The 12,868-nt window shown below is 43.8% G+C and overlaps 1 protein-coding gene and 1 long non-coding RNA gene across 2 annotated transcripts in view; both read right to left on the reverse strand.

Moving 5' to 3' along the window:
• The window catches only part of LOC144584198 (uncharacterized), a 465,271-nt gene that overhangs the window by 394,273 nt on the left and 58,130 nt on the right, over positions 1-12,868 (reverse strand). The window lies entirely within an intron of this gene.
• The window catches only part of RETSAT (retinol saturase), a 48,837-nt gene continuing 46,977 nt past the window's right edge, over positions 11,009-12,868 (reverse strand). Inside the window, exon 11 of the mRNA XM_072978896.2 lies at positions 11,009-11,715. Coding sequence (XP_072834997.2) covers positions 11,570-11,715 — 146 coding nt within the window. The 3' untranslated portion in view covers positions 11,009-11,569. The remainder of the gene's footprint in view (positions 11,716-12,868) is intronic.

The following is a 12,868-nucleotide window of genomic DNA, read 5'->3' on the forward strand; positions in this document are numbered from 1 at the left end:
GCACAGCGGGCTCTACATCCAGAACAAGGAATGCAAAGCCGGGGACGGGTGTAAAATTGATAAAGCAGACTGGCTGTTCTGAAGCTGGCTACCGGTGAGAAAGCTCTCGGGCATGCTCATGTATCTGCTGGCTTGTGTATTTCAGTGCACAAAGCAAAACCTGTTTGTCCTTCCATAACCCTGTAACTATTCCTCACTGACACACTGGGCAAAGGCTTATTATTTCATGTATTCATTTAAACATTCATAGCCCATCCTATATCACAAGATCTCAGGGCAAGTGGCAAAGCTGTATAAAAGAATTTTAAAAGATATTTAAAACAATTTAAAACCAAACAGCACAAAATTAAAACACTGACACATTAAAAACATGAAAACAATTGCATTAAAACCTGTGCAGGCCATGATCCTCAACCCTCAAAGGCCCAAATAGATATGTATGTCTTGACTTGGTGTTGAAATGATACCAACGTCAGTCCTAATCGAGCCTTGAAGTGGTGGTGGGGGCATTCCACAGTTGGGGTGTTATGGCAGAACAAGCCCTCTCCCATGTCTCCACATAACAAACTGCTCTCAGTGGTGAGACACAGAGGAGGACCTCCCCAGCAGATCTTAGTGACTGAGCAGATTTATTTCGGTGCTTCTTGAAATATCCAGGTCCAAAGCTGTTTAGAGTTTTAGAAGTGATCGCAAAACCTTGAACTCAGACCAGAAGCATAGTGGCTGTAAGTGCAAATTCTTCAAAACCGGTGTCATGTGGATTCTGAAGGATGTTCCTGTTAGTAGTCTAGCTGCTGCATACTGCACCTGCTGCAGCCTCCATATCATCTTCAAGGGTAGCCCCATACAGAGTGCATTGTAGTAGTCTAACCAGGATATTATCAGAGCATGGACTACTGTGGCCAGGTTATCTCTGTCCAGGAACGGTCATAGCTAGCAGATCAGTTGAAGTCACAGGCACTCCGAGCCACTGAGCTCACAAGAGCCTCCAGTGGCAAAGAGGAATCTCAAATTACCCCCATCTACACACTTGCTCCTTTAGGGGGAGGGCAAATCCATCCAGAACAGGTGTCCTGTCCAACTCCCAGCAATGGGAACCACAGAACCACGGATCCTTCCTCTTGCTGAGATTCAGCTTTAGTTTATTAGCCCTCATCCAGCCCATTACAGCCTCCAGATGTTGGTCTAACACCTGCACAATTTCAGCTGACCCCAAAGATAAGGGGTATTGCTGAGTGTCATCAGCTTATTGATGCCACCCAACCCCCAAGCCCCCAATGCACTCTCCCAGTGGTTTCATATAGATATTAAACAGCACAAGAGACAGGACAAAACCCTGTAGCACCTCACAGCTTCATCACTAGGGGGCTGAGCAAAAGTCCCCAAATCCCACTCCTTAGGAATGGACTTCAACATATGGGAAACCTCAACCAGTTCCAAAGATAGGAATGAAACCACTGTAGTACAGTGACTCCCATTCCGACTCCACAGGGACTATCCAAGAGGATACCCTAATCAATGGTATCAAAAATAGGTGAGACATCCAGGAGAATCAACAGGGCTGCACTCCCCCTGTCTTTAGCCCAGAGCAGGCTATTTTGGTACTGAATCCTGGCCTGAAACCAACTGAAATGGATCCAGGTAATCACTTTCCTCCAAGAATGTTGGAAACGGCTCAGCCACCACACGTTCAAGCACCTTGCCCAAAATGGAGACTTTTGCAATGGGGCAGTACTTGTCACATACCTCTGGGTCCAGAGAGGTCCTCTTTGGGAGTGGGTGCACCACCACCTCTGTCAAGGCAGGACATGCCATCGCCTGCCATAACAAGGCATCGACCACTGCCTGGACCCACCCAGTCAATCAACCCCAGCTAGATCTTATCAGTCGCAACGGCAAGGGTCAAGTATACACGTGGTAGAAGGGACAGATCCAGCAGACCTTCTCTGAAGGAGTGGAAGGAGCTCATTAAAATGGGTCATCCTGGGAAACCTATGGAATCCAAAGGATTCCTGAATACCTTGAAGGAGTTTCCAGCTGACAGGGCTGGTGATTCAGTCAAGGCCTTGGTCTCACTGTGGAATAAAGAGAGAGAAAGGATAATCAGTACAATAGTTCACAATGTTTTATCTGTTATAATACCTCTGTTTGACCTGACCCAGTGAATTTCCATATCTGCTCTGATGCCCAGTTATGGACTCTTTCATATTCCATATTCTCATTTCCCCCTCACTGGCACTGGGATATATTCCTTTCCTGCTACTCTATCTGGGAGACTGCCTTTTGTATTATAAATAAACCATGTTATATTTTTATTGGAGCTCTTCAGGGTATGAAACTTGAACCGGGACACCTGAACCTGACCCTTAGGTCACCTAATAAAACTTGGGTGGTGGAGAGGAAACAGATGGTTAACACCATAATCTACTCCCACCTTACACTTAGCAGGCTGTAAGTCACAGACTAAACATAAGCCCCAAGGGTACCCTACGTGGGCAGCAGCAGTATGCAGAGATGTGCTGAACTGCTAGTCCTTTATTAAAATAAGTTAGAACACAGAACAATATCTAATTTACAGGAACATAGAGCTGAACTAAACAGGTTTGTCCTGGGTCTAAGATTACTGTGGCACACAATCAGGCTGCTCCCACTACCTTTTTCTAATATATGGTCTTCTGAGCTTGCCTCTAAAAGGACAGTAGAAAACATCTCCTCCGAAAAAGGAAAGCTTCTGATGCTACATTAGGCTATTAGATAGCAGGCAAATTCTTTTCCAGTCGGCCATTGAAAAAGCTGCGTTGTGAAAACCAACAATGAGAGTGACATTTTAGGGATAAGCTGGAAATCGATGGCTCTTCATAAACAATTGGACTAAAACTCCCATCATCCTTAACATGTGGTCAGGCCAAGTAGAACTGGTAGGGCTCAGAATTCAGCAGTGTTTGCTGAACCAAACATGTTCTTCATTTCTGAGGTAAGGCCCAGAGAGAGAAGAGTTTCCACCACTGTTTCTAGTTCGTTTCTGTCAGACATAGACTTGCTACTGGGAAACACGTGCATCACAGAAGTGACTTCTATGTTTAAGTCTTGCAAATGTTTTGAACTTAAGCTCCCCGATTCCTGGTGCTGGTGCTGACTGGGTCTCTGGGCACTGAAGTTCAAAACATGTGCAGTAGGAGATAATGAGGACTATTTTCTCACACAATCTCAGCTGTAAGAGAGCAGATTTCTGTTACACTAGAGTGAAGGACAATGTTCCATATGCGTTGTCTCTGATGTATTTTTGGTATCACCTGGCAGGACAAAGTTCCAAATAGAGTAATCCTAGAACGAGCTGGATTTTTTAGCATGTATATATTACTGAAACAGCGGCGTCTACGTTGGCTTGGACATGTTGTGAGAATGGCTGATGGTCGGATTCCAAAACATCTCCTATATGGAGAATTAGTGCAGGGAAAGTGCCCCAGAGGGAGACCCCAGCTGTGATACAAGGACATCTGCAAGCGGGATCTGAAGGCCTTAGGAATGGACTTCAACATATGGGAAACCTCAACATCTGAGCATTCAGCCTGAAGGCAGGCAGTGCATTACAGCCTCTCCCAATTTGAAGAGACCCTTGTCCAGCAGGCCGAGGCAAAGAGGCAGTCCTGAAACCAGCAAAATCAGGGAGCTGGACAGTGGAGAGATTGTATATGTCTTTAGTGTGGAAGGGATGGTCACTCTCGAATTGGCCTTCTAAGCCACACTAGATGCTGTTCCAAGACCTGTATTCAGACCACATTACCATAGTCTCTCGTGACTGAAGGATGCCTACAGGGAGGACAGGGAAGTGAAAGAGAAGAAGACAGCAGAGTTCTTGAAACTTTATATACATATGTTTGGGAGACCAGGAGTCTGCAGACAGGATCTTTTCTGGTCTCTTCTCCCCATTCACCTTTTTGTAACAGAAACCTACTCCTTCCCAGCTGAAATTGTTTGTCCACATACTCCAGTACTGTTTACTCTGAATGGCAGCCTTGTTATCTGAGCCTTTTAATTGGAAATACCAGAGACTGAACCTACAAGCTTCTGAACTCAAAGACACGATGAGGCGCCGAGGGGGGGGGGAGGGGATGCGATTTTTGTTTCCCTTCCATATTCAATGCTGCTTGTTTCTTCCGGCTTCCCTGTGAGGGAGATGCAGGGGTGTGTGAAATTACATTAAGGAACAAAGAAAACCCAGTAACCTGCTGTTTTCATGCTCGATTTTGAAGTCTGTCATGCTTAATTTACCTTTTTTTCATTACAAATGAATCCCAGAAACACATGCTTGTTGGATTTGGTGGAACACTGCTTATATGGGACCAGCACAGTTGGTCAGCATGGTTGATCAGACTGGTAAACAGTAACATAGCTCCTCCTTCTGGATCTTTGGTTTCCTGGAGCTTAATGCACCTGATCAAATGTCGTTTGTGTGAATAACATAAAACATGCTCCACATGGTTTCACAGGAAGGAGTTTGCTAAACATGTTAAGATTTAAAGGTTTACCTTTTAAATCCTAAGGTTAGAAGCTCTCTTCAAATATTACAGAAACGATGGTTAAGATAAAGTGAGAGCCAGTCTGTATTTTAGTTAGAGTATCAGGGTATGACTGGCAAAATCCAAGTTCACATTACTATTGAACACTGAAGCTTATTAGGAGTGAGACATCTGGGGGGTAGGAAATTAAAAACAAGAGGGGCGGGGTATAAATCAAATAAATAAATAAATAAATAAATATTAATTTATTTGTTAATTTGCAAAAGAGAGCTTCTGAAATCTTTATCTTTCGGTTTAACGAATGAAAGGAATCTGAAAATTTTGGATTTCTCTTGGATTACCTTTGCTGGCCCCATGTACAGTGGACCCTTGACTTACAGACGGCTTGACTTACAGACTTTTTGAGTTACAGACTTCTCTGGCCGCAAAATTTAGGTTTGACTTGCAGACTGAGATTTGACTTACAGACCAGAAAAAAACCAAAATCGAACAAAAACGGCCTGTTACGGGATTAATCGGTTTTCAATGCACTGTAGGTCAATGGAGACTTGATTTACAGACTTTTTGACTTGAGAACCACCTTCCAATACCGATTAAGTTCTCAAGTCAAGACCCCACTGTATATAAAATTGCCCCACCCACTTCTGAGGGCAACCGGCATCCTCTTTTGAAAGCCAAAGGCTACTCACGTGGTCTCAGGAGAACACGGTGGTGATGTGGGTGGCACTGGGCACAGGCAACAGCCTGCCATGGTCTTTAAGACAATTTCGAATTGATGATGATGATTAATATAGTGTCATTCTACATAGGTCTGATTATTATTTCTCTTTGTCATCTGTACTGTTTCCTTCTGAGGAATTGATGATGATAATGATGTGAAGATAAATGTGAACTTTAAAATACTGTGAGGCCTGCAGAAATCTGGTGATTTTTTTTCATTCTTATGTACAGTATTGTTACCACCTGCTTTAGAGCAGATGATTGTCTCTTGCCTTCTCTCTGCTTTTTTGGAACAGTTTTTTTGTTTTTGTAGTACAGCTTTATTTGGTCTAGCACCTGACATATGAATGAGAGAGACAGAAGAAACCACAGAACCCAGAAAAGTCCATCTCTTTCATATTTAATGACCAGAAAACTTGCGAGGAAGTGTAGCACATAAGACAGTGTAATGTGTCCATCTGACACAGAACAAGAATGTGTAGCATTACAAGTGTGACTAGCATATTCTCAGAGGATCCAAAGAGCAGCCGGTGAGAATATATGGGATCACACTGGAAACTCCATTTTAGAAATTAATAGAAAGCTCATGGGGATGGGATTGCAGTACTTCTGTGAGATTTAATTGTATGGTCTTGACAAAAATGGTCTCCTCCACGTATTCTTATTTATCTCCGGTTGTTTTTCCTTACCTGCTCCCGCTGGCACCAACGAGGGGTTTTCGTACCGGGACAAGAGCAGCATGGCAGAAGGATTGTTCTAAGACAACACACCAGGGGGCTACCTAAGGACACATTTAGATCAAATGTTGTTTGCGCCTCAGCTGGCAATCTTGAGCAATTTTGCTATTGACCTTTTCATACATGAGTCTTGAGGGTTTTATTTCAGGGAGACACCAACGGTAAGCAGAAGGGCCCAATGAAGCTTTGGAAGAGGGATGGAGAGACAACCACCTTTATAAGGCAGCAGAAGTGTAGGGGAATGCATCAAGACATACTTTTTTTGCAGTGGGTTCATGACTTCTGCCTCCCAATAAAGGCATATACTTTCAGTTCTAAGCCATAAATCTAGAAGGTCTGGAGTGACATTCTTCCACTTCTTATCCTTCTGCCTCATACTAGTGTATCGATGTGATAGTAATAGCCCAAGATGTTTTAAGTTGTTAGCAGGTAGCCCTTGGTCATTTCACCAACCAAAGGCACACACTACGTGTTGTTCAGCTGCCACCAGCTGATTACATCAATTTTGTTCACTGTTAATGAAAGGGGTCCAGGCAATGTATCATTTAAGAACCAAGTATTGTTTAATGTTACAAGTGATGAAAGTCCAGTCAATGTCATTAACTCTCAACAACCTTCTTTCTCCATTCTCAACCGTCTACTCTCCTCTCCCTCTTTCCTTTTCCCTTTCCTTTAATTAAGGAAATTTGCATGCACCAACTCCTACTGGCACATGCACATTTCAATATAAATATTAATGAGCAGGGTGAATGCTAGATACTTCCTCCCATTCAACATGTAATACCCAATAAGACTAGCATTGAAACTTATTTGTACATTAGTAATGGGGAAATACCTTCTATTGCAGTGATCCCCAACCTTTTTGGGGCTGCGGACCGGCTGGGGGGAGTGAGCTCCATGAGCGGGGGGGAGGGTTGGAGGCACCCCCATGCTCATGCGGTGGGCATGTTGTGCCTGTGTGTGTTGTGCTCTCAGGCATGCATGTGAGCGTGACATGCCACTGCCTGCAAGTCACGCCCACTGCAAGCATGATACACCCACTGCAAGCATAACACGCCCCCTGGATGAGGGTGTGGGGCAGACCTGGACAAAGTGCGGCCCATGGGCCACATATGGCCCACGAGCCGCTCCTGTCCGGCCCACCAGTCATCGCTCCAGTCCTAAAAAAGTTTAGGGAATTAACTATGTCAGCCTTGTAGTTTGTTCACTGCAGGGCCTCACCCAATGGGGCTTATTACTACCCACAAATTGGGGGCCTATTACTACCCAACTAATGGGGGCCTATTTTTAAGTAAAGTTGGTTCAGCCCCCGAACACAGTTCAGATTTTTCATGTGGCCCCCTATAGAAATTAATTGCCCACTCCTGGTGTGGGGGGCTGGTGGAAATCCATATCCGCGGCCCAGTTCCGGCAAGCCCACGGACCGGCACTGGGCCATGGACCGCGGGTTGATGACCCCTGTTCTATTGCATTTGGAGGTGGTGTGAACATTGATTTGTAGACATTTTTTATCTTAGAGGAACAGCAGAGGATGTCCGGGTATAATGTGGAAAGGAAGAACTACCCTCCCTTAGAATGGAAGGAACCCCAGGAAAATCTAGCCCCCAGGCACATGGAAATCTGGGTTACTTACAAGTCACTTAAGCTACCGACTGGGTTTGGCAGAAACAAGGGAAATCTAAGAAAATGCAGTTTTCACACGAACAGTCCTTTGTAACTGCAGAGAAGAACAGCCAGCTGTATACCTATATCACTGTATTCTATGCCCTTCAACCAGTACCATGGAAGATTTAATGTTCTCAGTGTTGCTGGGCAAAAAAATATCTTATATTTTCGTCAGTTGTACTGTGCTGTTTCCGGAATGAACAAAGAACAAATAAATTGTAATGTAATGAATGCTTGGAGGATTGAAATGAAAGGGGACCCCCACATCATAACATGAGACAAAATGTCTTGAAGAAGCTGTTATACTAACAGTCACTCATTAACAAGAGTTAACTTTTGGAGGTAGTACAGTCAACAATTGGTGCCTCAACTTCCTCTTCCCTCTGTGCTCTTGTTTTTTGACATGAACGGGATCCTACCAACATCTGGAGGCCTGCAGATTTCACCCATGTCCAAAGATGTCAGAGAGCAATTTTACGGACATTCATTAAACACTTTCCTGCCCATTAGAGCTTCCAAATCCACTAAAACAACATAATAAAACTAATAAAGCATTTCATTGCAAACAAAATAAAATAATTTAAAAAGCAGTTTTAAAGAATAGACTAAAATGTATACCCCACCTATTGATCCCCCAGGAAGCAAAAAGTTCCAAGGTGGTCTCCCATCCAAGTACTGACCAGCCACAGACTGACACAGCTTTATAACTTAACCTGGAACTTATCAAAATGACTCCCTAGCTTCAATTAACAGTTAACAATTCTGATCAAACCTAGTTCCACATACATTGAGATTTCTCATTTATGATACATGCCCATTGTGACAGTGCGATTTTGTGTCTACCTCTGGATTGGATTATATATTGGAACCCATGAAGATTGCCATGAAGGGAATAACATGTTGCAACTGTAGAACTGAAATAGTCCACCAGAGCATCCTCTTGAAGGTGTAAGAAGTTGGACTGAAGTCTTGTGTAAGTACTTCTTGTGTCCAGCTTAACTGCAGATTTTAATGTAAACCAATTTACATAAGCCGTTGAAATAGCCAACACAGATACACTTAATTACATCTGGTGTGTATTGATTTACTTTACATGCATAAGAAACTTTTACTGACAATAAGAAATCGAGCTAAGTGTAGACAGACAATATGACTGTTAAGCACTAGACTGCATAAGAAGATTAGGGCAAGTAGCTTCAGGATGGAGACAGACCTTGTCTGCAAAACCTGAGTCAAAGATCCAAAAAGCAAGTCCAAAAGGTCAGCAATAAATTGAAATCTTGCACCTGAGACACTGTGTGCAAGAAACCAGTCAAGTAATTCTTAGTTTTGGTCTTTATGATAATCAGGCATGGAAGCATCTGCAAAAGCCATTCTAGTCCTTTCTAACCAACAAACTGTAAGCCAAACTGCTCACAGGTCCATTCCTGAACTGCTCACCATCACAAGGTCTACACCAGTGGTCCCCAACCTTGGGCCTCCAGATGTTCTTGGACTTCAACTCCCAGAAATCCTGATCAGCAGAGGTGGTGGTGAAGGCTTCTGGGAGATGTAGTCCCAAGAACATCTGGAGGCCCAAGGTTGGAGACGACTGGTCTACACAACATCAGACCTTAAAAGACGAGGATTTAGACCCACATGACTGAGAGCAGAAGGCAAAGAGTTGATCGTGCTATTTCACCTATGAATGCATACAGATGTTCTAGTCAGAAATCATACCAACCTATGGCTTTTATTTCAGAACCCACACCATGGATTGAACTCTGCCTGATGCACAGGTCCGCTCAGAACTCAAGATTCATAAATTGTCTCCAATTTTCACAATGCTGAAGTTTTTAACCATTGTTTGTCACTTTAGACTTAGTGGCAAACCATAACTAATAAAACCTACGGTTTGCAAAGCAATGTGAGACTTTAGTTTTTTTGGATCAAACCAAACCACAGTTTACAGCCTCAGATTCAGATGTTGAAAAGAATCCATGATTTTGTGTTATATCTCAACTCAGATGGCACTAGAAGAGGTGGATTCTATTAGCCTTGTTGTGCACGCAGAAGATGAACTTGGATTTAATGCTCATTTCTCTCAAACAATGCCATCATGAGTCATCAAATAGCCATACATGAGCAAAAGGCATCTTCTGCAAATGGAAAAGCACTTCTCAATCTAACCCATGATGTTGATATTCATCTTAAAAAAAGGAAAAAGAAGATTGGGGTGGGGGTGGGGGTAAATATTCTGGTTCATCTCTGAGTGAATGTTCATGTATTGTTCCATTTCCAGACAGTTAAAACCATAAGAAAAGCTCTGCTGGACCATACGAGAGGCCTTCCTATTCACAGCAGTTGCCTACAGGAAGCATGCCAGAAGAACTGGAAAGCCACTGCACAGAGATCGCTCTGGGGCTGATCTTAAAACTATCATCCAGTTCATGACAAACTTTCCTATGTGTGGGCTGCCTGTGTATGCTAGCTCATAGATCTAGTTTAAAGAGTAGTGTGTCCCAGATTTTATATATGAAGGTTTCATTCATATTGAGTTAGACTCTGTGGTCCACCTAGTCCAGGAAGGACAAAACTACCAGTGATTCAGAGTTAAGACAGCAATATATTGACTCCAGTACCAGAGGTAGTATGCCTCTTTGTATCAGGGTAATACAAGCTGAAAGGTGCTACTCCACTTGTACAGTGGTGCCTCACACAGCGAGGTCAATCCGTTCCGGATTAACCCTCGCTGTGTGAAAACATCGCTGTACGGATAAAAAAAAAAGCCATTGGAACAATAGCAGCTTTACTCACCGTACAGCGATGTTTCTCCGATGGCCGGCAGCCATTTTCACGCCCTCCCCTCGCTTAACGAGGGCGTGAAAACGCTGCGCGTGGCCATTTTGGGGCTTCCGGCGGCCATTTTGAAGCCACCGAACAGCTGATCGGCGGGTCGCAAAGCGAAGGTCGGTAAGCAAACCGCTTACCGACCTTCGCTCTGCGATTTTGAGCCATAGGGGCCATCGGTGTGTGATCACATTTGTGATCGCTAGAACGGCCCCGTTGTGTGGATTCGTCGTTCTACGGTGCACTCGTTGTGCGAGGCACCACTGTATTCTCCTTTTGAACTTCCCATTGGCAACTGGCTAGCTACTATGTCAATAGAATGTCTGACTGGCCTTTGGTCTGATCCAGCAAAATGCTTTTTATACTCCAGTGCCAGGCTAGAGAAGAGATATGTAAGATCAAAAAGTGAACTAGAAGTGCATTCCAAGGGGTTAGGCTGAGCTTCTTCCCATCATCTACAACCTATGATCCTACTGAGATTATTGGGTAAATATTTGTATACTTCCTGTTTTTAGCTTTTAAATATTGTATTCTTAATGATGCAAGCCACTTTGGGTCCTTTTGAGAAGGATAAAAATATTTTAGATATATTAAATAAAAGAAAATAAAGAAAATCCTTTTCCTTGCAAAGGAGGAATTACTCCACTCTTTGTAACCTAGAACAACCCGTAGCCGTAGATCACTAGGTGGGAGCCATCCCAAGGAAGTGCAAGAATGCAGAAGCAACAATAATGGTTGTGGGAGCAGCTGCATGAATGCATGATATAGAAACAGCCATTGCTGCCGCTGCCACGCTGGCAACAATGACATAAAACCAATAAGATGCACAAAACCAATCTGTGCATGCCCTGGATTCCTCGTTTATATCAAGAAAAATATTGCATGATTGCCCGTGCGCTTAGGTATTAAAACTGCATCCCGCACCCTCCTTTCATGGCAGTGCTGGTGAATGGGAGCTGTGCCCCCTTACAAAGCAAGATACAGGACTGGTTTCAGTACTGGCTAGCACCCCCTGCTGGCGAGAGAAGCCAGCAGCGCTTGGATCAATACGGTGGGTGGGTGGGGAGTGCAATCCCCTCAAAGGTGGAGGCTGAAGGCTCAGTTGCTCTTCTTGGTGTTCTCCGCTTTGATTTTTCTGCTCAGCCACAGGATGTCAACATAAAGATTGCGTTGCAGGACAGCAGACGCACAGACAAGGGCTCCATGAAGCGCTCCAGGAAAGCCACCTAAGAAAGCATCTTGACCTGAGGGTGAAAGCAAAAACCTTATTGCCCCTTTTTAGTCATTGGCTTTTCTTCATCCCCTCCCCTTCTCCGCAATCAAGATTTGTCCTTACACATACAGACATGTGCACACATGTATGGGTGTGTGTACTAGTTTGTGTACTAGACTGGTTTGGCTCTTTTTTATTTCATTCACCAAGCAGCAATGTCAGTTGCCTATTAAATGACAAAAAATTAATAAACCATGAAAGATAAATGCTGTGTTCTGTATACTTGCCCATGAAAAGCCTGTTCACCAGCACAACTGCCAAATATCCTAAGTCATCTGTCATTGGAATGGGTTGTTGTTGTTGCTTAGTCGTTTAGTCGTGTCTGACTCTTCGTGACCCCATGGACCAGAGCATGCCAGGCCCTCCTGTCTTCCACTGCCTCCCAGAGTTTGGTCAAATTCATGTTGATTGCTTCGATGACACTGTCCAACCATCTCATCCTCTGTCATCCTCTTCTCCTCTTGCATTCACACTTTCCCAACATCAGGGTCTTTTCCAGGGAGTCTTCTCTTCTCATGAGATGGCCAAAGTATTGGAGTCTCAGCTTCAGGATCTGTCCTTCCAGTGAGCACTCAGAGTTGAATGGGTAGCAAATTGCAAAATGTCTTATCACCAATATCTATAATTACATAGGGCTTATCTACATGGGTCTTTTTCGAGAAGGCTTATGTAGGCTAAATAGGGTTGGTTAGGATCCATTTGAGGTGTGATACACCATTTGCTGCAATCCTCACATCCATATGGCATATTAGACCTCAAGAAAGCCTATTTGATCCAGCTCCTTATGGTTTGAATTTCCAGTATTATAAAGTGGGTAAATAAGCAAATAACCTCAGAATGTAGCAAATTTCACTTCTCCTGCTCCTCCACTGAGGAAGAGCAGAGGAAGTGAAATTTCTTTTAGACTATAGTAGACTCTTACTGCCCATTCACGGAGTGCTGCCTTGTCATGGCGAAGGGGCTTGAGTAATTCAGAGAAGCTATGGGCTATGCTGTGCAGGTCCACCCAAGACAGACGGTCATAGTGGAGAGTTCTGACTAAACGCGATCCACCTGGAGCAGGAACTGGCAAGCCACTCCAGTATCTTTGCCAAGAAAACTCCATGGACAGAACGAAAGGCTAA

The sequence above is a fragment of the Pogona vitticeps genome, chromosome 8, assembly GCF_051106095.1.
Source record: "Pogona vitticeps strain Pit_001003342236 chromosome 8, PviZW2.1, whole genome shotgun sequence".
NCBI lineage: Eukaryota > Metazoa > Chordata > Lepidosauria > Squamata > Agamidae > Pogona > Pogona vitticeps.